Below are 24,583 nucleotides of genomic sequence, written 5' to 3' on the forward strand. Positions count from 1 at the left end.
TTCGCAGATTTGCTGAGCATTTCTGTGAGGTCCTGGGGGAGGGAAAATCCCTCAGCCAGGAAAACATCGCGGCACAAAGTGAGGATGACCCTGCTGAGGCTGCGGTGCCTCAAATATTGGATGAAGTCACCCCCTGTGAGTGGCTGGCTGAGGTGCCATCTGCTGAGGAAGTATTGAAGGCGATCCGGAGTCTGAGACCAGGAAAGGCAGCGGGCAGAGATGATCTCCCAAGCGAAATGCTGAGGGAGGGTGGCGTTTGTGCACAGACTGCCCTATATGACATCATAACAACAGTCTGGACCACTGGACGGGTTCCGCAGGATTGGAAGGATGCCCTGGTGGTCCCCCTTTTTAAGAAGGGGGACCGCACAGACTGTAACAACTACAGGGGCATCTCACTCCTCAGTGTGCCGGGAAAGGTCCTGGCAAGGATTATTCAGCATCGCCTTGCCAGGCACGCTGAGGAGAGGCTTGCGGAGCCCCAATGCGGTTTCAGGAAAGGGCGGTCCTGCACAGATGCCATATTTTCTGTCCGTCTGCTACAGCAGAGGTGTAGGGAATTCCAACAAGACCTACATCTCTGCTTTATTGACCTGGTCAAGGCCTATGATACCATCAGTAGGCCTGGGCTCTGGGTCGTTCTTCGTGCTTTTGGAGTACCTGACCCTCTGCTCACGATCATTAAGGACCTTCATGATGGTGAGCGGGCCCGGGTAAAACTACGTGGCCGGGAGTCAGAGCCATTCCCTGTACACCTTGGGGTGCGACAGGGATGTCCTTTGGCTCCCACATTATTTAACATCTATTTTGACCACGTAGTTCGTGAAGCCTTCAATAGCTGTACCGGGGGAATCTCCATATGGTACAGATATAATGGGAGGCTAATCGATGCCCGGGTGCGGTCAAGGGATGGCTCCCTATTGCTCAACCACGTTATGTATGCTGATGACTTGGTAATAGCTGCTCAGTCAGAGGAGGAGTTGGAGACGCTGCTGCTGAGACTGGAGCATGCCACTAAGAGGTGGGGCCTTACCATCAGCCCCACCAAAACTAAGCACCTGCCTGGGTATTTTGTACCATCGGACACTCCACCACCACAACTCCCAATCGGTGATGGGGCAGTTGTGGAGAGAGTGGAGAGTTTCCCATACCTGGGCAGTGTGCTTATGACTGGCTCCAGTTTAACAGCAGAGGTCTCACTCCGAATCAGTCGAGCGGCAATATCTTTTCATCGGTTGCGTAACGCTGTGTGGAAGCTACCTGGTCTGTCGCTCCGCACTAAGCTTCAGGTCTTCTCGGCCACGGTCATTCCCTCCCTTCTCTATGCTTGCGAAACGTGGACCCCCCGAATGGAACATCTTCGCCGGTTAGAAACATTTAGGCTGGCCTGCCTACGATCCATCCTGGGTTTAACCAGACTGGATTGTGTGAGGAGCTCACAAATCCTTGAAAGATCTGGGCAGGGTCCCATCGGTGAGCTCCTCCGGCAGGCAAGGCTGCGATGGCTGGGTCATGTAGCCCGCATGCCGAGCCACCGCATGCCGAAACAGCTTTTGTTTGGCCGGATTGAGGGGGCTAAGCGGGCGCGGCACGGGCTAGAGAAGAGATGGAGTGATGTGGTACAGGAGGACGTGGAGCTGAGTGGACTTGCCGATGACTGGTACCAGCGGTGTCAAGATCGGCCTCTGTGGAGGAGGCTCGTGAAGGATGCTACTGGGCAGTTGGAGGCAGTCGCCCTCCAACAACAACGGAGGGCGGAGGAGCGACGCTCACAACAGCGAGCGGAGCGCCGGGTGGCTAAAGCACAGCAGGTTGGCACAGTAGGGGGCACAGGTGGTGCATCAGCCAGTCATCTCAGTCAGTCGACCCGTGGCACCTGGGTCTGCCCCGTGACCTCCTGCCAGCGGGCGTTCGACACTTCACGTGGCCTCAGGGTGCACATAGCCTGGCACAAGCGTCGTGGTGACGTCACAGCCACTTAGTGGCGAATGGCGGTTGTTGTTGTTGTTGTTGTGTCTCTGTGTGTGTGTCTGTGTGAGTGTCTCTCTGTGTGTCTCTGTGTGTGTCTCTGTGTGTCTCTCTGTGTGTCTCTCTGTGTGTGTGTCTCTCTGTGTCTCTCTCTGTGTGTGTGTCTCTCTGTGTGTGTCTGTGTAGTACTCGGACAGAGTGAACCCGCTGGTGTCCCACGTCTCGTCTCTGTCTGCTCTGTCTCCGCTCTCCGCCTCGCCCATCGCTGCACAATTCTTCGCTGCCGCAGGCCGAGAGCACATGGACACCTACGGTGAGCCACTAACTAGCCACTAACTAGCCACTAACTAGCCACTAACTAGCCACTAACTAGCCGCTAACTAGCCGCTAACTAGCCGCTAACTAGCCACTAACTAGCCACTAACTAGTCACTAACTAGTCACTAACTAGTCACTAACTAGCCACTAACTAGCCACTAACTAGCCACTAACTAGTCACTAACTAGTCACTAACTAGCCACTAACTAGCCACTAACTAGTCACTAACTAGCCACTAACTAGTCACTAACTAGCCACTAACTAGCCACTAACTAGTCACTAACTAGTCACTAACTAGCCACTAACTAGCCACTAACTAGCCACTAACTAGTCACTAACTAGCCACTAACTAGTCACTAACTAGTCACTAACTAGTCACTAACTAGTCACTAACTAGTCACTAACTAGTCACTAACTAGCCACTAACTAGTCACTAACTAGCCACTAACTAGTCACTAACTAGTCACTAACTAGCCACTAACTAGCCACTAACTAGCCACTAACTAGTCACTAACTAGTCACTAACTAGCCACTAACTAGCCACTAACTAGTCACTAACTAGTCACTAACTAGCCACTAACTAGCCACTAACTAGTCACTAACTAGCCACTAACTAGCCACTAACTAACCACTAACTAGTCACTAACTAGTCACTAACTAGCCACTAACTAGTCACTAACTAGTCACCAACTAGTCACCAACTAGTCACCAACTAGTCACCAACTAGTCACTAACTAGCCACTAACTAGTCACTAACTAGCCACTAACTAGTCACTAACTAGCCACTAACTAGCCACTAACTAGTCACTAACTAGCCACTAACTAGCCACTAACTAGCCACTAACTAGTCACTAACTAGCCACTAACTAGTCACTAACTAGCCACTAACTAGCCACTAACTAGCCACTAACTAGTCACTAACTAGCCACTAACTAGTCACTAACTAGCCACTAACTAGTCACTAACTAGCCACTAACTAGCCACTAACTAGCCACTAACTAGTCACTAACTAGCCACTAACTAGCCACTAACTAGCCACTAACTAGTCACTAACTAGCCACTAACTAGCCACTAACTAGCCACTAACTAGTCACTAACTAGCCACTAACTAGTCACTAACCAGTCACTAACTAGCCACTAACTAGCCACTAACTAGCCACTAACTAGCCACTAACTAGTCACTAACTAGCCACTAACTAGCCACTAACTAGCCACTAACTAGTCACTAACTAGCCACTAACTAGCCACTAACTAGCCACTAACTAGCCACTAACTAGCCACTAACTAGCCACTAACTAGTCACTAACTAGTCACTAACTAGCCACTAACTAGCCACTAACTAGCCACTAACTAGCCACTAACTAGCCACTAACTAGCCACTAACTAGCCACTAACTAGCCACTAACTAGCCACTAACTAGCCACTAACTAGCCACTAACTAGCCACTAACTAGCCACTAACTAGCCACTAACTAGCCACTAACTAGCCACTAACTAGCCACTAACTAGTCACTAACTAGTCACTAACTAGCCACTAACTAGCCACTAACTAGCCACTAACTAGCCACTAACTAGCCACTAACTAGCCACTAACTAGCCACTAACTAGCCACTAACTAGCCACTAACTAGCCACTAACTAGCCACTAACTAGCCACTAACTAGCCACTAACTAGCCACTAACTAGCCACTAACTAGCCACTAACTAGCCACTAACTAGCCACTAACTAGCCACTAACTAGCCACTAACTAGCCACTAACTAGCCACTAACTAGCCACTAACTAGCCACTAACTAGCCACTAACTAGCCACTAACTAGTCACTAACTAGTCACTAACTAGTCACTAACTAGCCACTAACTAGCCACTAACTAGCCACTAACTAGCCACTAACTAGCCACTAACTAGCCACTAACTAGCCACTAACTAGCCACTAACTAGCCACTAACTAGCCACTAACTAGCCACTAACTAGCCACTAACTAGCCACTCACTCACTCACCCAATCACTCATCCACTCACTCACCCACCCACTCACCCACTCACCTACTCACCCACCCACCCACCCACTCACCCACCCACTCACTCACCCACTCACCCACCCACCCACTCACTCACTCACCCACCCACTCACCCACCCACCCACTCACCCACCCACTCACCCACCCACCCACTCACCCACTCACTCACCCACCCACCCACTCACCCACCCACTCACTCACCCACTCACCCACCCACCCACTCACTCACCCACCCACCCACTCACTCACTCACTCACCCACCCACTCATCCACCCACCCACTCACCCACCCACTCACTCACCCACTCACCCACCCACCCACTCACCCACCCACCCACTCACCCACCCACTCACCCACTCACCCACCCACCCACTCACCCACCCACTCACCCACTCACCCACCCACCCACTCACTCACTCACTCACCCACTCACTCACTCACCCACTCACCCACTCACCCACCCACTCACCCACTCACTCACCCACTCACTCACCCACTCACCCACTCACTCACTCACTCACCCACCCACCCACCCACTCACCCACTCACCCACCCACCCACCAATTTGTTTTTGTCTTCACAGGAACTACGCCTGAGCATTTCGCGAAGATCGCCTGGAAAAATCATAAACACTCTACAAATAATCCGTAAGAGACACGGAGAGAGAGACACGGGGAGAGAGACACGGGGAGAGAGACACGGGGAGAGAGAGACACGGGGAGAGAGAGACACGGGGAGAGAGAGAGACACGGGGAGAGAGAGAGAGAGACACGGGGAGAGAGAGAGAGAGACACGGGGAGAGAGAGAGAGAGACACGGGGAGAGAGAGACACGGGGAGAGAGAGACACGGGGTGAGAGAGAGAGACACGGGGAGAGAGAGACACGGGGAGAGAGAGACACGGGGAGAGAGAGAGAGAGACACGGGGAGAGAGAGACACGGGGGGAGAGACACGGGGAGAGAGAGAGACACGGGGAGAGAGAGACACGGGGAGAGAGACACGGGGAGAGAGACACGGGGAGAGAGAGACACGGGGAGAGAGAGACACGGGGAGAGAGAGACATGGGGAGAGAGAGACACGGGGAGAGAGAGACACGGGGAGAGAGAGAGACACGGGGAGAGAGAGAGACACGGGGAGAGAGAGACACGGGGAGAGAGAGACATGGGGAGAGAGAGACACGGGGGGAGAGAGACACGGGGGGAGAGAGACACGGGGAGAGAGAGACACGGGGAGAGAGAGAGAGACATGGGGAGAGAGAGACACGGGGAGAGAGACACGGGGGGAGAGAGACACGGGGAGAGAGAGACACGGGGAGAGAGAGACACGGGGAGAGAGAGACATGGGGAGAGAGAGACACGGGGAGAGAGAGAGAGACATGGGGAGAGAGAGACACGGGGAGAGAGACACGGGGGGAGAGAGAGACACGGGGAGAGAGAGACACGGGGAAAGAGAGACACGGGGAGAGAGAGACACGGGGAGAGAGAGAGACACGGAGAGAGAGAGACACAGGGAGAGAGAGAGAGACATGGGGAGAGAGAGACACGGGGAGAGAGAGAGAGAGACATGGGGAGAGAGAGAGACATGGGGAGAGAGAGAGAGAGACATGGGGAGAGAGAGACACGGGGAGAGAGAGAGAGGGACATGGGGAGAGAGAGACACGGGGAGAGAGAGACACGGGGAGAGAGAGAGAGAGACGTATGAGTTAGTGTAATAGTTAGTGTACTAGTTATAGTACTACTTAGTAGTACTAGTTGGTGTACTAGTTGGTGTACTAGTTGGTGGACTAGTTAGTGTACTAGTTATAGTGCTAGTTAGTGTACTAGTTAGTGTACTAGTTATAGTGCTAGTTAGTGTACTAGTTAGTGTACTAGTTAGCGTACTAGTTAGTGTACTAGTTAGTGTACTAGTTATAGTACTAGTTAGTGTACTAGTTGGTGTACTAGTTAGTGTACTAGTTAGTGTACTAGTTGGTGTACTAGTTGGTGTACTAGTTGATGTACTAGTTGGTGTACTAGTTGGTGTGCTAGTTAGTGTGCTAGTTAGTGTACTAGTTAGTGTACTAGTTGGTGCTAGTTAGGGTACTAGTTAATGTACTAGTTAGTGTACTAGATGGTGTACTAGATGGTGTACTAGTTAGTGTACTAGTTAGTGTACTAGTTAGTGTACGAGTTAGTGTACTAGTTAGTGTACTAGTTAGTGTACTAGTTATAGTGCTAGTTAGCGTACTAGTTAGCGTACTAGTTAGAGTACTAGTTAGTGTACTAGTTATAGTACTAGTTAGTGTACTAGTTATAGTACTAGTTGGTGTACTAGTTAGTGTACTAGTTGGTGTACTAGTTAGTGTACTAGTTGGTGTACTAGTTAGTGTACTAGTTAGTGTACTAGTTAGTGTACTAGTTGGTGTACTAGTTGGTGCTAGTTAGGGTACTAGTTAGTGTACTAGTTAGTGTACTAGTTAGTGTACTAGTTGGTGTACTAGTTGGTGTACTAGTTGATGTACTAGTTAGTGTACTAGTTAGTGTACTAGTTGGTGTACTAGTTGGTGTACTAGTTGGTGTACTAGTTAGTGTACTAGTTAGTGTACTAGTTAGTGTACTAGTTGGTGCTAGTTAGGGTACTAGTTAATGTACTAGTTAGTGTACTAGTTGGTGTACTAGTTAGTGTACTAGTTAGTGTATTAGTTAGTGTACTAGTTAGTGTACTAGTTATAGTGCTAGTTAGTGTACTAGTTAGTGTACTAGTTAGCGTACTGGTTAGTGTACTAGTTATAGTACTAGTTAGTGTACTAGTTGGTGTACTAGTTAGTGTACTAGTTAGTGTACTAGTTGGTGTACTAGTTGATGTACTAGTTGGTGTACTAGTTGGTGTACTAGTTAGTGTACTAGTTAGTGTACTTGTTGGTGCTAGTTAGGGTACTAGTTAATGTACTAGTTAGTGTACTAGTTGGTGTACTAGTTGGTGTACTAGTTAGTGTACTAGTTAGTGCACTAGTTATAGTGCTAGTTAGTGGACTAGTTAGTGTACTAGTTAGCGTACTAGTTAGCGTACTAGTTAGTGTACTAGTTACAGTACTAGTTAGTGTACTAGTTGGTGTACTAGTTGGTGTACTAGTTAGTGTACTAGTTGGTGTACTAGTTGATGTACTAGTCGGTGTACTAGTTAGTATACTAGTTAGTGTACTAGTTAGTGTACTAGTTAGTGTACTAGTTGGTGTACTAGTTGGTGTAATGGTTAGTGTAATGGTTAGTGTAATAGTTAGTGTACTAGTTGGTGTACTAGTTGGTGTACTAGTTGGTGTACTAGTTAGTAGTACTAGTTATTGTACTAGTTGGTGTACTAGTTAGTGCACTAGTTAGTGCACTAGTTAGTGTACTAGTTGGTGTATTAGTTGGTGTATTAGTTGGTGTATTAGTTGGTGTACTAGTTAGTGTACTAGTTAGTGTACTAGTTAGTGTGCTAGTTAGTGTGCTAGTTAGGGTACTAGTTGGTGTACTAGTTGGTGTACTAGTTGGTGTACTAGTTAGTGCACTAGTTAGTGTACTAGTTAGTGTATTAGTTAGTGTATTAGTTGGTGTACTAGTTGGTGTACTAGTTGGTGTACTAGTTAGTGTACTAGTTAGTGTACTAGTTGGTGTACTAGTTGGTGTACTAGTTAGTGTACTAGTATACTAGTTGGTGTACTAGTTGGTGTACTAGTATAATAGTTGGTGTACTAGTTGGTGCTAGTTAATGTACTAGTTGGTGATAGTTAGTGTACTAGTTAGTGTACTAGTTGGTGTACTGGTTAGTATACTAGTTAGTGTACTAGTTGGTATACTAGTTAGTGTACTAGTTAGTGTACTAGTTAGTGTACTAGTTGGTGTACCAGTTAGTGTACCAGTTAGTGTACTAGTTAGTGTACTAGTTGGTGTACTAGTTGGTGTACTAGTTGGTGTACTAGTTAGTGTACTAGTGTACTAGTTAGTGTACTAGTGTACTAGTTAGTGTACTAGTGTACTAGTTAGTGTACTAGTTGGTGTACTAGTTGGTGTACCAGTTAGTGTACTAGTTAGTGTACTAGTTAGTGTACTAGTTGGTGTACTAGTTGGTGTACTAGTTGGTGTACTAGTTGGTGTACTAGTTGGTGTACTAGTTATTGTGCTAGTTAGTGTACTAGTTAGTGTACTAGTTAGTGTACTAGTTAGTGTACTAGTTAGTGTACTAGTTAAGGTAGTTAACGTGGTGGTGGTGTTGTTGAAGGCTGTCTCAGTGCCAGGAGGAGACACGTATGAGTTAGTGTACTAGTTAGTGTACTAGTGTACTAGTTAGTGTACTAGTTAGTGTACTAGTTGGTGTACTAGTTAGTGTACTAGTTAGTGTACTAGTTGGTGTACTAGTTAGTGTACTAGTTAGTATACTAGTTAGTGTACTAGTTAGTGTACTAGTGTACTAGTTGGTGTACTAGTTGGTGCTAGTTAAGGTAGTTAAGGTAGTTAACGTGGTGGTGGTGTTGTTGGAGGCTGTCTCAGTGCCAGGAGGAGATACGTATGAGTTAGTGTACTAGTTAGTGTACTAGTTGTACTAGTTAGTGTACTAGTTGGTGCTAGTTAGTGTACTAGTGTACTAGTTGGTGTACTAGTGTACTAGTTGGTGTACTAGTTGGTGAACTAGTGTACTAGTTGGTCTACTAGTTAGTGCACTAGTTAGTGTACAAGTTGGTGTACTAGTTAGTGTACTAGTTGGTGTACTAGTTAGTGTACTAGTTAGTGTACTAGTTGGTGTACTAGTTGGTGTACTAGTTGGTGTACTAGTTAGTGTACTAGTTGGTGCTAGTTAAGGTAGTTAACGTGGTGGTGGTGTTGTTGAAGGCTGTCTCAGTGCCAGGAGGAGACACGTGGAGAGAGAGAGACACGTACTAGTTAGTGTACTAGTTAGTGTACTAGTTGGTGTACTGGTGTACTAGTTGGTGTACTAGTTGGTGTACTAGTTAGTGTACTAGTTGGTGTACTAGTTGGTGTAATAGTTAGAGTACTAGTTAGTGTACTAGTTAGTGTACTAGTTGGTGTACTAGTTGGTGTACTAGTTGGTGTACTAGTTGGTGTACTAGTTGGTGTAATAGTTAGAGTACTAGTTAGTGTACTAGTTGGTGTACTAGTTGGTGTACTAGTTGGTGTACTAGTTGGTGTACTAGTTAGAGTACTAGTTAGTGTACTAGTTGGTGCTAGTTAGTGTACTAGTTAGTGTACTAGTTAGTGTACTAGTGTACTAGTTGGTGTACTAGTTGGTGCACTAGTTGGTGTACTAGTTAGTGTACTAGTTAGTGTACTAGTTGGTGTACTAGTTGCTGTACTAGTTAGTGTACTAGTTAGTGTACTAGTGTACTAGTTGGTGTACTAGTTATTGTACTAGTTAGTGTACTAGTTGGTGTACTAGTTAGTGTACTAGTTAGTGTACTAGTTAGTGTACTAGTTAGTGTACTAGTTGGTGTACTAGTTGGTGTACTAGTTAGTGCACTAGTTAATGTACTAGTTAATGTACTAGTTAGTGCACTAGTTGGTGTACTAGTTAGTGTACTAGTTAATGTACTAGTTAATGTACTAGTTAGTGTACTAGTGTACTAGTTAGTGTACTAGTTAGTGTACTAGTTGGTGTACTAGTTAGTGTACTAGTTAAGGTAGTTAACGTGGTGGTGGTGTTGTTATTGAAGGCTGTCTCAGTGCCAGGAGGAGTTTTCCGTTGACGACATTCTCAACTCACGTCCCGTCAGTGACTTCCTCACGCTCCTGCAGTGCTGGTAACTACCACTAACTAGTACACTAACTACCACTAACTAGTACACTAACTACCACACTAACTACCACTAACTACCACTAACTATTACACTAACTACCATACTAACTACCACTGACTACCACTAACTATTACACTAACTACCACTGACTAGTGCACTAACTACCACACTAATTACCACTAACTACCACTAACTATTACACTAACTACCACAAACTACCACTAACTAGTGCACTAACTCCCACACTAACTACCACTAACTAGTACACTAACTACCACTGACTACCACTGACTACCACTAACTATTACACTAACTACCACACTAATTACCACTAACTAGTACACTAACTACCACTGACTAGTGCACTAACTACCACACTAACTACCACTAACTACCACTGACTAGTGCACTAACTACCACACTAACTACCACACTAACTACCACTGACTAGTGCACTAACTACCACTCATTACCACTAACTAGTACACTAACTACCTCTGACTAGTCCACTAACTACCACACTAACTACCACTAACTAGTACACTAACTACCACTGACTAGTGCACTATCTACCACTCACTACCACTAACTAGTACACTAACTACCACTGACTAGTGCACTAACTACCTCACTAACTACCACTAACTAGTACACTAACTACCACTAACTAGTACACCAACTACCACACTAACTACCACACTAACTAGCACACTCACTACCACTAACTACCACACTAACTACCACACTAACTACCACTGACTAGTGCACTAACTACCACTCACTACCACTAACTACCACACTAACTCCCACACTAACTACCACTAACTAGTACACTAACTACCACTCACTACCACTAACTACTACCACACTAACTACCACACTACCACTGACTAGTGCACTAACTACCACTCACTACCACTAACTACCACTGACTAGTGCACTAACTACCACACTAACTACCACACTAACTACCACTGACTATTACACTAACTACCACTCACTACCACTAACTACCACTGACTAGTGCACTAACTACCACACTAACTACCACACTAACTACCACTGACTAGTGCACTAACTACCACTCATTACCACTAACTAGTACACTAACTACCTCTGACTAGTCCACTAACTACCACACTAACTACCACTAACTAGTACACTAACTACCACTGACTAGTGCACTAACTACCACTCACTACCACTAACTAGTACACTAACTACCACTGACTAGTGCACTAACTACCACTCACTACCACTAACTAGTACACTAACTACCACTGACTAGTGCACTAACTACCACTAACTACCACACTAACTACCACTGACTAGTGCACTTACTACCACTCACTACCACTAACTACCACTAACTACTACCACACAAACTACCACACTACCACTAACTTGTGCACTAACTACCACTAACTAGTACACTAACTACCACTGACTAGTGCACTAACTACCACACTAACTACCACACTAACTACCACTGACTAGTGCACTAACTACCACTCACTACCACTCACTACCACACTAACTACCACACTAACTACCACTAACTAGTACACTAACTAGTACACTAACTACCACACTACCACTAACTAGTGCACTAACTACCACTGACTAGTACACTAACTACGACTGACTAGTGCACTAACTACCACCCTAACTACCACTGACTAGTGCACTAACTACCACTCACTACCACACTAACTACCACACTAACTACCACTAACTTCCACTAACTACCACTATCTACCACACTAACTAGTACACTAACTACCACACTAACTACCTCACTAATTACCACTAACTAGTGCACTAACTACCACATTAACTAGTACACTAACTACCACACTAACTACCACACTAACTACCACTAACTACTACATTAACTACCACTAACTACCAAACTGACTACCGCACTAACTACCACTAACTAGCACTAACTAGCACTCTCGCTAGTACACTTACTACTACACTAACTACCACACTAACTACTACACTAACTACTACACTTACTAGCACACTAACTACCACTAACTACCACAAACTACTACACTAACTAGTAGACTAACTCCTCTCTCTCCCCGTGTCTCTCTCCCCCCATGTCTCTCTCCCCGTGTCTCTCTCTCCCCGTGTCTCTCTCTCCGTGTCTCTCTCTCCCCATGTCTCTCTCTCCCCGTGTCTCTCTCCCCGTGTCTCTCTCTCTCTCCCTGTGTCTCTCTCTCCCCGTGTCTCTCTCTCCCCATGTTTCTCTCCCCGTGTCTCTCTCCCCGTGTCTCTCTCTCCCCGTGTCTCTCTCTCCGTGTCTCTCTCTCCCCGTGTCTCTCTCTCTACCCGTGTCTCTCTCTCCCCGTGTCTCTCTCACCGTGTCTCTCTCCCCGTGTCTCTCTCCACGTGTCTCTCTCTCCGTGTCTCTCTCTCCGTGTCTCTCTCTCCCCGTGTCTCTCTCTCCGTGTCTCTCACCCCGTGTCTCTCTCCCCGTGTCTCTCCCCGTGTCTCTCTCTCCCCGTGTCTCTCCCTCCCTGTGTCTCTCTCTCCCCGTGTCTCTCTCTCCCCTGTCTCTCTCTCCCGGTGTCTCTCTCTCCTTGTGTCTCTCTCTCCCCGGGTCTCTCTCCCCGTGTCTCTCTCTGTGTCTCTCTCTCCCCGTGTCTCCCCGTGTCTCCCCGTGTCTCCCCGTGTCTCTCTCTCCCCGTGTCTGTCTCTCCCCGTGTCTCTCTCTCCCCGTGTCTCTCTCTCCCCGTGTCTCTCTCTCCCCGTGTCTCTCTCTCCCCGTGTCTCTCTCTCCCCGTGTCTCTCTCTCCCCGTGTCTCTCTCTCCCCGTGTCTTTCTCCCCGTGTCTCTCTCTCTCCCCGTGTCTCTCTCTCTCCCCGTGTCTCTCTCTCCCCGTGTCTCTCTCTCTCCCCGTGTCTCTCTCTCCCCGTGTCTCTCTCTCCCCGTGTATCTCTCTCTCCCTGTGTCTCTCTCTCCCCGTGTCTCTCTCATCGTATCTCTCTCTCCCCGTGTCTCTCTCTCCGTGTGTCTCTCTCCCCGTGTCTCTCTCTCCCTGTGTCTCTCTCTCCCCGTGTCTCTCCCCGTGTCTCTCTCTCTCCCCGTGTCTCTCTCTCCGTGTGTCTCTCTCCCCGTGTCTCTCTCTCCCTGTGTCTCCCCGTGTCTCTCTCTCCCCGTGTCTCTCTCTCCCCGTGTCTCTCTCTCCCCGTGTCTCTCTCTCACCCCGTGTCTTTCTCTCTCACCCCGTGTCTCTCTCCCCGTGTCTCACCCCCCGTGTCTCTCTCTCCCCGTCTCTCACCCCGTGTCTGTCTCTCCCCGTGTCTCTCTCTCACCCCGTGTCTCTCTCTCACCCCGTGTCTCTCTCCCCGTGTCTCACCCCCCGTGTCTCTCTCTCCCCGTCTTTCACCCCGTGTCTCTCTCTCACTGTGTCTCTCTCTCACCCCGTGTCTCTCTCTCCCCGTGTCTCACCCCCCGTGTCTCTCTCCCCGTCTCCCACCCCGTGTCTCTCTCTCCCCGTGTCTCTCTCTCCCCGTGTCTCACCCCGTGTCTCACCCCGTGTCTCTCTCTCCCCGTGTCTCTCTCTCCCCGTGTCTCTCTCTCCCCGTGTCTCTCTCCCCGTGTCTCTCCCCATCTCTCCCCGTGTCTCTCTCACCCCGTGTCTCTCTCTCTCCCCATGTCTCACCCCGTGTCTCTCTCTCCCCATGTCTCTCTCACCCCGTGTCTCTCCCCGTGTCTCTCCCCGTGTCTCTCTCCCCATGTCTCTCTCTCCCCGTTTCTCTCTCTCTCCGTGTCTCTCCCCGTGTCTCTCTCTCCCCGTGTCTCTCGCCGTGTCTCTCTCTCCCCGTGTCTCTCCCCGTGTCTCTCTCCCCGTGTCTCTCTCCCCGTGTCTCTCCCCGTGTCTCTCTCCCCGTGTCTTTCTCTCACCCCGTGTCTCTCCCCGTGTCTCTCTCTCACCCCGTGTCTCTCTCCCCATGTCTCTCTCTCACCCCGTGTCTCTCTCTCCCCATTTCTCTCTCTCCCCGTGTCTCTCTCTCCCCGTGTCTCTCCCCGTGTCTCTCTCTCCCCATGTCTCTCCCCGTGTCTCTCCCCATCTCTCCCCGTGTCTCTCTCACCCCATGTCTCTCTCTCTCCCCATGTCTCACCCCGTGTCTCTCTCCCCGTGTCTCTCTCTCCCCATGTCTCTCTCACCCCGTGTCTCTCCCCGTGTCTCTCCCCGTGTCTCTCTCTCCCCATGTCTCACCCCGTGTCTCTCCCCGTGTCTCTCTCCCACCCCGTGTCTCTCCCACCCCGTGTCTCCCCGTGTGTCTCTCTGTGTCTCTCTCCCCGTGTCTCTCTCTCCCTGTGTCTCTCTCCCTCCGTGTCTCTCCCCGTGTCTCTCTCTCCCCGTGTCTCTCCCCGTGTCTCTCCCCGTGTCTCTCTCTCCCCGTGTCTCTCCCCGTGTCTCTCTCCCCGTGTCTCTCCCCGTGTCTCTCTCCCCGTGTCTCTCTCTCTCCCCGTGTCTCTCCCCGTGTCTCTCCCCGTGTCTCTCTCCCCGTGTCTCTCTCTCACCCCGTGTCTCTCTCCCCGTGTCTCTCTCTCCCCATGTCTCTCTCACCCCGTGTCTCTCCCCGTGTCTCTCCCCGTGTCTCTCTCCCCGTGTCTCTCTCTCCCCATGTCTCACCCCGTGTCTCCCCCCGTGTCTCTCTCCCACCCCGTGTCTCTCCCACCCCGTGTCTCCCCGTGTGTCTCTCTGTGTCTCTCTCCCCGTGTCTTTCTCTCCCCGTGTCTCTCTCTCTCCGTGTCTCTCCCCGTGTCTCTCCCCGTGTCTCTCCCCGTGTCTCTCCCCGTGTCTCTCCTCGTGTCTCTCTCCCCGTGGCTCTCCCCGTGTCTCTCTCCCCGTGTCTCTCTCTCTCCCCGTGTCTCTCCCCGTGTCTCTCCCCGTGTCTCTCTCCCCGTGTCTCTCTCTCACCCCGTGTCTCTCTCCCCGTGTCTCTCTCCCCGTGTCTCTCTCTCCCCGTGTCTCTCTCTCCCTGTGTCTCTCTCTCACCCCGTGTCTCTCTCTCCCCGTGTCGCTCTCCCCGTGTCTCTCTCTCCCCGTGTCTCTCCCACCCCGTGTCTCTCTCTCCCCGTGTCTCTCTCTCTGTCTCTCTCTCCCCGTGTCTCTCTCTCCCCGTGTCTCTCCCACCCCGTTTCTCTCTCTCCCCGTGTCTCTCTCTCTCTCTGTGTCTCTCTCTCCCCGTGTCTCTCTCTCTGTGTCTCTCTCTCCCCGTGTCTCTCTCTCCCCGTGTCTCTCTCTCCCCGTGTCTCTCTCTCCCCGTGTCTCTCCCACCCCGTGTCTCTCCCTCCCCGTGTCTCTCTCTCCCCGTGTCTCTCTCTGTGTCTCTCTCTCCCCGTGTCTCTCTCTCCCCGTGTCTCCCCCACCCCGTGTCTCTCTCTCCCCGTGTCTCTCTCTCCCCGTGTCTCTCCCCGTGTCTCTCTCTCACCCCGTGTCTCTCTCTCCCCGTGTCTCTCCCCGTGTCTCTCTCTCCCCGTGTCTCTCCCCGTGTCTCTCTCCCCGTGTCTCTCCCCGTGTCTCTCTCCCCGTGTCTCTCTCTCTCCCCGTGTCTCTCCCCGTGTCTCTCCCCGTGTCTCTCTCCCCGTGTCTCTCTCTCACCCCGTGTCTCTCTCCCCGTGTCTCTCTCTCCCCATGTCTCTCTCACCCCGTGTCTCTCCCCGTGTCTCTCCCCGTGTCTCTCTCCCCGTGTCTCTCTCTCCCCATGTCTCACCCCGTGTCTCCCCCCGTGTCTCTCTCCCACCCCGTGTCTCTCCCACCCCGTGTCTCCCCGTGTGTCTCTCTGTGTCTCTCTCCCCGTGTCTTTCTCTCCCCGTGTCTCTCTCTCTCCGTGTCTCTCCCCGTGTCTCTCCCCGTGTCTCTCCCCGTGTCTCTCCCCGTGTCTCTCTCCCCGTGTCTCTCCTCGTGTCTCTCTCCCCGTGGCTCTCCCCGTGTCTCTCTCCCCGTGTCTCTCTCTCTCCCCGTGTCTCTCCCCGTGTCTCTCCCCGTGTCTCTCCCCGTGTCTCTCTCCCCGTGTCTCTCTCTCACCCCGTGTCTCTCTCCCCGTGTCTCTCTCCCCGTGTCTCTCTCTCTCCCCGTGTCTCCCCGTGTCTCTCTCTCCCCGTGTCTCTCTCGCCGTGTCTCTCTCTCTTCCCGTGTCTCTCTCTCTCCCCGTGTCTCTTTCTCCCCGTGTCTCTCTCTCCCCGTGTCTCCCCGTGTCTCTCTCCCCGTGTCTCTCTCTCTCCCCGTGTCTCCCCGTGTGTCTCTCTGTCTCTCTCTCCCCGTGTCTCTCTCTCCCCGTGTCTCTCCCCGTGTCTCTCTCACCCCCGTGTCTCTCTCTCTCTCCGTGTCTCTCCCCGTGTCTCTCTCACCCCCGTGTCTCTCTCTCTCCCCGTGTCTCTCTCTCCCCGTGTCTCTCCCCGTGTCTCTCTCACCCCCGTGTCTCTCTCTCCCCGTGTCTCTCTCTCCCCATGTCTCTCCCCCCGTGTCTCTCTCTCTCCGTGTCTCTCTCCCCGTGTCTCTCTCTCCTCATCTCTCTCTCCCCGTGTCTCTCTCTCCCCGTGTCTCTCTCTCTCCCCGTGTCTCTCTCTCTCTCCCCGTGTCTCTCTCTCCCCATGTCTCTCTCCCCGTGTCTCTCTCTCCCCGTGTCTCTCTCACCCCCGTGTCTCTCTCTCTCCCCGTGTCTCTCTCTCCCACCACGTGTCTCTCTCTCCCCGTGTCTCTCTCTCCCCGTGTCTCTCTCTCCCCGTGTCTCTCTCTCCCCGTGTCTCTCTCTCTCTCTCTCCCCGTGTCTCTCCCCGTGTCTCTCTCACCCCCGTGTCTCTCTCTCCCCGTGTCTCTCTCCCCGTGTCTCTCTCCCCGTGTCTCTCTCTCTCCCCGTGTCTCTCCCCGTGTCTCTCTCTCCCCATGTCTCACCCCGTGTCTCTCTCTGTCTCTCTCTCCCCGTGTCTCTCTCTCCCCGTGTATCTCTCTCCCCGTGTCTCTCTCTCCCCGTGTCTCTCCCCGTGTCTCTCCCCGTGTCTCTCTCTCCCCGTGTCTCTCTCTCCCCGTGTCTCTCTCTCTCCCCGTGTCTCTCCCCGTTTCTCTCTCTCCCCGTGTCTCTCCCCGTCTCTCTCTCCGTCTCTCTCTCTCCCCGTGTCTCTCTCGCCGTGTCTCTCTCCCCGTGTCTCTCCCTCCCCGTGTCTCTCTCTCTCTCTCTCTCCCCGTGTCTCTCTCTCTCCGTGTCTCTCTCTCTCTCTCCCCGTGTCTCTCTCCCCATGTCTCTCTCTCCGTGTCTCTCTCTCCCCGTGTCTCTCTCCCTCTCTCCCCGTGTGTCTCTCTCCCCGTGTCTCTCTCTCTCTCTCCCCGTGTCTCTCTCTCTCCCCGTGTCTCTCTCTCCCCGTGTCTCTCTATCCCCGTGTCTCTCTCTCCCCGTGTCTCTCTCCCCGTGTCTCTCCCCGTGTCTCTCTCCCCGTGTCTCTCTCTCTCCCCGTGTCTCTTTCTCCCCGTGTCTCTCTCCGTGTCTCTCTCTCCCCGTGTCTCTCTCTCTCTCCCCGTGTCTCTCTCTCCCCGTGTCTCTCTCTCTCCCCGTGTCTCTCTCTCTCTCTCTCTCTCCCCGTGTCTCTCTCTCCCTGTGTCTCTCTCTCCCCGTGTCTCTCTCTCCCCGTATCTCTCTCTCCCCGTGTCTCTCTCTCTCTCTCCCCGTGTCTCTCTCACCCCGTGTCTCTCTCTCCCCGTGTCTCTCTTCCAATGTCTCTCTCTCCCCGTGTCTCTCTCTCCCCGTGTCTCTCTCTCCCCGTGTCTCTCTCTCCGTGTCTCTCTCTCCCCGTGTCTCTCTCTCCCCGTGTCTCTCTCTCCCCGTGTCTCTCTCTCTCCCCGTGTCTCTCTCTCCCCGTGTCTCTCTCTCCCCGTGTCTCTCTCTCTCCGTGTCTCTCTCCCCCCGTGTCTCTCTCTCTCCGTGTCTCTCTCTCCCCGTGTCTCTCTCTCCCCGTGTCTCTCTCTCTCCGTGTCTCTCTCTCCCCGTGTCTCTCTCTCCCCGTGTCTCTCCCCGTGTCTCTCTCTCCCCGTGTCTCTCTCTCTCCGTGTCTCTCTCACCCCGTGTCTCTCTCCCCGTGTCTCTCTCCCCGTGTCTCTCTCTGTCTCTCTCTCCCCGTGTCTCTCTTCCCGTGTCTCTCCCCATGTCTCTCTCTCCGATGTCTCTCTCTCCCCGTGTCTCTCCCCGTGTCTCTCTCTCCCCGTGTCTCTCTCACCCCGTGTCTCTCCCCGTGTCTCTCTCTGTCTCTCTCTCCCCGTGTCTCTCTCTCCCCGTGTCTCTCTCTCTCTCCCCATGTCTCTCTCTCCCCGTGTCTCTCCCCGTGTCTCTCTCCCCGTGTCTCTCTCTCCCCGTCTCTCTCCCCGTGTCTCTCTCCCCATGTCTCTCCGTGTCTCTCTCCCCATGTCTCTCCCCGTGTCTCTCTCTCTCTCTCCGTGTCTCTCTCTCCCCGTGTCTCTCCCCGTGTCTCTCTCCCCGTGTCTCTCTCTCCCCGTGTCTCTCTCTCCCCGTGTCTCTCTCTCCCCGTGTCTCTCTCTCCGTGTCTCTCTCTCCCCGTGTCTCTCTCTCCCCGTCTCTCTCTCCCCGTGTCTCTCTCTCCCCGTGTCTCTCTCTCCCCGTGTCTCTCTCTCCCCGTGTCTCTCTCTCTCCCCGTGTCTCTCTCTCTCCCCGTGTCTCTCTCTCTCCCCGTGTCTCTCTCTCTCCCCGTGTCTCTCTCTCCCCGTGTCTCTCTCTCTCTCTGTCTCTCCCCGTGTCTCTCTCTCTCTCCCCGTGTCTCTCTCTCTCCCCGTGTCTCTCCCCGTCTCTCTCCCCATGTCTCACCCCGTGTCTCTCTCTGTCTCTCTCTCCCCGTGTCTCTCTCTCCCACCACGTGTCTCTCTCTCCGATGTCTCACCCCGTGTCTCTCTCTCCGATGTCTCACCCCCGTGTCTCTCTCCCTCCCCGTGTCTCTCTCCCCGTGTCTCTCTCTCCCCGTCTCTCTCTCCCCGTGTCTCTCTCTCCCCGTGTCTCTCCCCGTGTCTCTCTCTCCCCGTGTCTCTCTCTCCCCGTGTCTCTCTCCCCGTGTCTCTCTCTCTCTCCCCGTGGCTCTCTCTCTCCCCGTGTCTCTCTCTCTCTCCCCGTGTCTCTCTCTCCCACCACGTGTCTCTCTCTCCCCGTCTCTCTCTCTCCCCGTGTCTCTCCGTGTCTCTCCCCGTGTCTCTCCCTCCCCGTGTCTCTCTCTCCCCGTGTGTCTCTCTCCCCGTGTGTCTCTCCCCGTCTCTCTCCCCGTGTCTCTCTCTCTCCCCGTGTCTCTCTCTCCCCGTGTGTCTCTCTCCCCGTGTCTCTCTCTCTCTCCCCGTGTCTCTCTCTCCCACCACGTGTCTCTCTCTCCCCGTGTCTCTCCCCGTGTCTCTCTCTCTCTCCCCGTGTCTCTCTCTCCCCGTGTCTCTCTCTCCCACCACGTGTCTCTCTCTCCCCGTGTCTCTCTCTCTCCCCGTGTCTCTCTCCTCGTGTCTCTCTCTCCCCGTGTCTCTCTCTCACCCCGTGTCTCTCCCCGTGTCTCTCTCTCCGTGTCTCTCTCCCCGTGTCTCTGTCTCTCCCGCCAGCCCCACGTCCGATGGTTCTGCTGCCGCTGTGCTGGTATCGGAGTCGTTTGTCCGTCTGCACGCCCTGGAGGAGCGTGCTGTTGAGATCCTCGCCATGGTGATGCAGACGGACACTGCCGCTACCTTCAACTCCAACAGCGCCATGAACCTGGTGAGGACAACACGGAGCTCGGCAGACAGAGACGCAGACAGAGAGACACAGACAGAGAGACAGAGAGAGAGACACAGAGACGCAGACAGAGAGACAGAGAGAGAGACAGAGACAGAGTAGACACAGAGAGAGAGAGAGACACAGACAGAGAGAGACACAGAGAGAGAGACACACAGAGAGACACACACAGAGAGAGACACACACACAGAGAGACACAGAGAGAGAGACAGAGAGAGAGAGAGAGTCACAGACAGAGAGAGACACAGACATAGAGAGAGACACAGACAGAGAGACACAGAGAGAGAGACACAGAGAGACACACAGAGAGACACACACAGAGAGAGACACACACACAGAGAGACACAGAGAGAGAGACAGAGAGAGAGACACAGAGAGAGAGACAGAGAGAGAGAGTCACAGACAGAGAGAGACACAGACATAGAGAGAGACACAGACAGAGTAGACACAGACACAGACAGAGAGAGAGACACAGAGACGCAGACAGAGAGACAGAGAGAGAGACACAGACAGAGAGAGACACAGAGACGCAGACAGAGACACAGACAGAGAGTCGGAGAGAGAGACACAGACAGAGAGAGACACAGACAGAGAGAGACACAGAGACGCAGACAGAGACACAGACAGAGAGTCAGAGAGAGAGACACAGACAGAGAGAGACACAGACAGAGAGACAGAGAGACAGAGAGAGAGAGACGCAGACACAGAGAGAGACACACAGAGAGAGAGATGCAGACAGAGAGACACAGACAGAGTAGACACAGAGAGACACAGAGAGAGAGAGACAGAGAGAGAGACACAGACAGAGTAGACACAGAGAGACACAGACATAGAGAGAGACACACAGAGAGAGAGAGACACACAGAGAGAGAGACACAGAGAGAGAGGCACACAGAGAGATGGAGAGACAGTCAGACAGAGAGACACAGACAGAGAGAGACACAGACAGAGACACAGACAGAGAAAGACACAGAGACGCAGACAGAGACACTGACAGAGAGTCACAGACAGAGAGAGACACACAGAGAGAGAGACACAGACAGAGAGAGACACACACAGAGAGATGGAGAGACAGTCAGACAGAGAGACACAGACAGAGAGAGAGACAGACAGAGACACAGACAGAGAGAGACACACACAGAGAGAGACACACAGAAAGAGAGAGACACAGACAGAGAGACAGACAGACAGAGAGACACAGAGAGACACAGACAGAGAGACACACAGAGAGAGACACACACAGAGAGACAGAGAGAGAGACACAGAGAGACAGAGAGAGACACAGACAGAGAGAGACACAGACAGAGAGAGACACAGACACAGAGAGACACACAGAGAGACACACACAGAGAGAGACACACACAGAGAGAGACACAGAGAGACACAGACAGAGAGAGACACAGACAGAGAGAGACACAGAGAGACACACACAGAGAGAGACACACACAGAGAGAGACACAGAGAGAGAGAGACAGACACAGAGAGACACAGAGAGAGAGACACAGACAGTGAGACACAGACAGTGAGAGACACACACAGAGAGAGACACACACAGAGAGACACAGACAGAGAGAGACACACAGAGAGAGACACAGATAGAGACAGAGACAGAGAGAGACACACACAGAGAGACACACAGACAGAGAGAGACACAGACAGTGAGAGACACACACAGAGAGAGACACAGGCAGAGACACACATAGAGAGAGACAGAGAGAGAGACACACAGACAGAGACACAGAGACACACAGAGATACAGAGAGAGACATTGAGACAGAGACACAGACAGACAGAGACACAGATAGAGAGACACACGCACAGAGAGAGACACAGAGACACAGACAGAGACACAGACAGAGAGAGAGACATTGAGACAGAGACAGAGAGACAGACATGGTGATGTGGTGGTGGTCGTGATGATGGTTGTAGTGATGGTTGTGGTGATGGTTGTAGTGATGGTTGTAGTGATGGTTGTGGTTGTAGTGATGGTTGTGGTTGTAGTGATGGTTGTGGTTCTAGTTGTGGTTGTGCTTATAGTTGTGATTGTGGTGATGGTTGTGGTTGTTTTTGTAGTGATGGTTGTGGTTATGGTTGTAGTGATGGTTGTGGTTGTAGTGATGGTTGTGGTTGTAGTGATGGTTGTAGTTATGGTTGTGGCTGTGCTTATAGTTGTGGTGATGGTTGTGGTTGTTTTTGTAATGATGGTTGTGGTTATGGTTGTGGTTCTAGTTGTGGTTCTAGTGATGGTTGTGGTTATGGTTGTGGTTCTAGTTGTGGTTGTGGTTGTAGTGATGGTTGTAGTGATGGTTGTGGTTGCAGTGATGGTTATGGTTATGGTTGTAGTGATGGTTGTGGTTGTAGTGATGGTTGTGCTTATAGTTGTGGTTGTGGTTGTAGTGATGGTTGTAGTGATGGTTGTGGTTGTAGTGATGGTTGTAGTTATGATTGTGGTTGTAGTGATGGTTGTGGTTGTAGTGATGGTTGTGGTTGTAGTGATTGCTGTGCTTGTGGTTCTAGTCGTGGTTGTGGTTACAGTAGTGGTGATGGTTGTAGTGATGGTTGTAGTTGTGGTTGTAGTGATGGTTCTAGTTGTGGTTGTGGTTGCAGTGATGGTTGTAGTGATGGTTGTTGTTGTAGTGATGGTTGTGCTTTTAGTTGTAGTTATGGTTGTGGTTCTGGTTGTGGTTGTAGTGATGGTTGTGGTTGTAGTGATGGTTATAGTTGTGGTTGTAGTGATGGTTGTGGTTGTAGTGATGGTTGTGGTTGCAGTGATTGCTGTGCTTGTGGTTCCTAGTCGTGGCTGTGGTTGCAGTGATGGTTGTGGTTGCAGTGATGGTTGTGGTTGTGGTTCTGGTTATGGTTGTAGTGATGGTTGTGGTTGTAGTGATGGTTCTGGTTGTGCTTTTAGTTGTAGTAATGGTTGTGGTTGTAATGATGGTTGTGGTTGTAATGATGGTTGTGGTTGTAATGATGGTTGTGGTTGTAGTGATGGTTGTGGTTGTAATGATGGTTGTGGTTGTAATGATGGTTGTGGTTGTAGTGATGGTTGTGGTTGTAGTGATGGTTGTAGTGATGGTTGTGGTTGTGGTTCTGGTTCTGGTTGTAGTGATGGTTGTGGTTGTAGTGATGGTTCTGGTTGTGCTTTTAGTTGTAGTAATGGTTGTGGTTGCAGTGATGGTTGTGGTTGTAGTTCTAGTTGTGGTTGTAGTGATGGTTGTGGTTGCAGTGATTGCCGTGCTTGTGGTTCCTAGTCGTGGCTGTGGTTGTAGTGATGGTTGTAGTGATGGTTGTAGTGATGGTTATGGTTGTAGTGATGGTTGTGGTTGTAGTTCTAGTGATGGTTATAGTTGCAGTGATGGTTGTGGTTGCAGTGATTGCTGTGCTTGTGGTTCCTAGTCGTGGCTGTGGTTGTAGTGATGGTTGTAGTTGTGGTTGTAGTGATGGTTATGGTTGTAGTGATTGCCCGTGCTCGTGGTTCCTAGTCGTGGCTGTGGTTGTAGTGCTCGTGGTTCCTAGTCGTGGCTGTGGTTGTAGTGCTCGTGGTTCCTAGTCGTGGCTGTGGTTGTAGTGCTCGTGGTTCCTAGTCGTGGCTGTGGTTGTAGTGCTCGTGGTTCCTAGTCGTGGCTGTGGTTGTAGTGCTCGTGGTTCCTAGTCGTGGCTGTGGTTGTAGTGCTCGTGGTTCCTAGTCGTGGCTGTGGTTGTAGTGCTCGTGGTTCCTAGTCGTGGCTGTGATTGCTGTGCTCGTGGTTCCTAGTCGTGGCTGTGGTTGTAGTGCTCGTGGTTCCTAGTCGTGGCTGTGGTTGTAGTGCTCGTGGTTCCTAGTCGTGGCTGTGGTTGTAGTGCTCGTGGTTCCTAGTCGTGGCTGTGGTTGTAGTGCTTGTGGTTCCTAGTCGTGGCTGTGGTTGTAGTGCTCGTGGTTCCTAGTCGTGGCTGTGGTTGTAGTGCTTGTGGTTCCTAGTCGTGGCTGTGGTTGTAGTGCTCGTGGTTCCTAGTCGTGGCTGTGGTTGTAGTGCTCGTGGTTCCTAGTCGTGGCTGTGGTTGTAGTGCTCGTGGTTCCTAGTCGTGGCTGTGGTTGTAGTGCTTGTGGTTCCTAGTCGTGGCTGTGGTTGTAGTGCTTGTGGTTCCTAGTCGTGGCTGTGGTTGTAGTGCTCGTGGTTCCTAGTCGTGGCTGTGGTTGTAGTGCTTGTGGTTCCTAGTCGTGGCTGTGGTTGTAGTGCTTGTGGTTCCTAGTCGTGGCTGTGGTTGTAGTGCTCGTGGTTCCTAGTCGTGGCTGTGGTTGTAGTGCTTGTGGTTCCTAGTCGTGGCTGTGGTTGTAGTGCTCGTGGTTCCTAGTCGTGGCTGTGGTTGTAGTGCTCGTGGTTCCTAGTCGTGGCTGTGGTTGTAGTGCTTGTGGTTCCTAGTCGTGGCTGTGGTTGTAGTGCTTGTGGTTCCTAGTCGTGGCTGTGGTTGTAGTGCTCGTGGTTCCTAGTCGTGGCTGTGGTTGTAGTGCTCGTGGTTCCTAGTCGTGGCTGTGGTTGTAGTGCTCGTGGTTCCTAGTCGTGGCTGTGGTTGTAGTGCTCGTGGTTCCTAGTCGTGGCTGTGGTTGTAGTGCTCGTGGTTCCTAGTCGTGGCTGTGGTTGTAGTGCTTGTGGTTCCTAGTCGTGGCTGTGGTTGTAGTGCTCGTGGTTCCTAGTCGTGGCTGTGGTTGTAGTGCTCGTGGTTCCTAGTCGTGGCTGTGATTGCTGTGCTCGTGGTTCCTAGTCGTGG

General features: G+C 51.6%; 1 protein-coding gene across 1 annotated transcript in view; it reads left to right on the forward strand.

Moving 5' to 3' along the window:
- The window catches only part of LOC116936913 (sterol carrier protein 2-like), a 79,786-nt gene that overhangs the window by 13,415 nt on the left and 41,788 nt on the right, over positions 1-24,583 (forward strand). Inside the window, 4 exon segments of the mRNA XM_076059248.1 lie at positions 2,155-2,281; positions 4,885-4,948; positions 9,987-10,073; positions 19,669-19,819. Coding sequence (XP_075915363.1) covers positions 2,155-2,281; positions 4,885-4,948; positions 9,987-10,073; positions 19,669-19,819 — 429 coding nt within the window.

This window comes from Petromyzon marinus (assembly GCF_048934315.1).
Source record: "Petromyzon marinus isolate PM22_M1 ecotype Great Lakes invasive population chromosome 85 unlocalized genomic scaffold, UKy_Petmar_22M1.pri1.0 chr85_unloc.1, whole genome shotgun sequence".
NCBI lineage: Eukaryota > Metazoa > Chordata > Hyperoartia > Petromyzontiformes > Petromyzontidae > Petromyzon > Petromyzon marinus.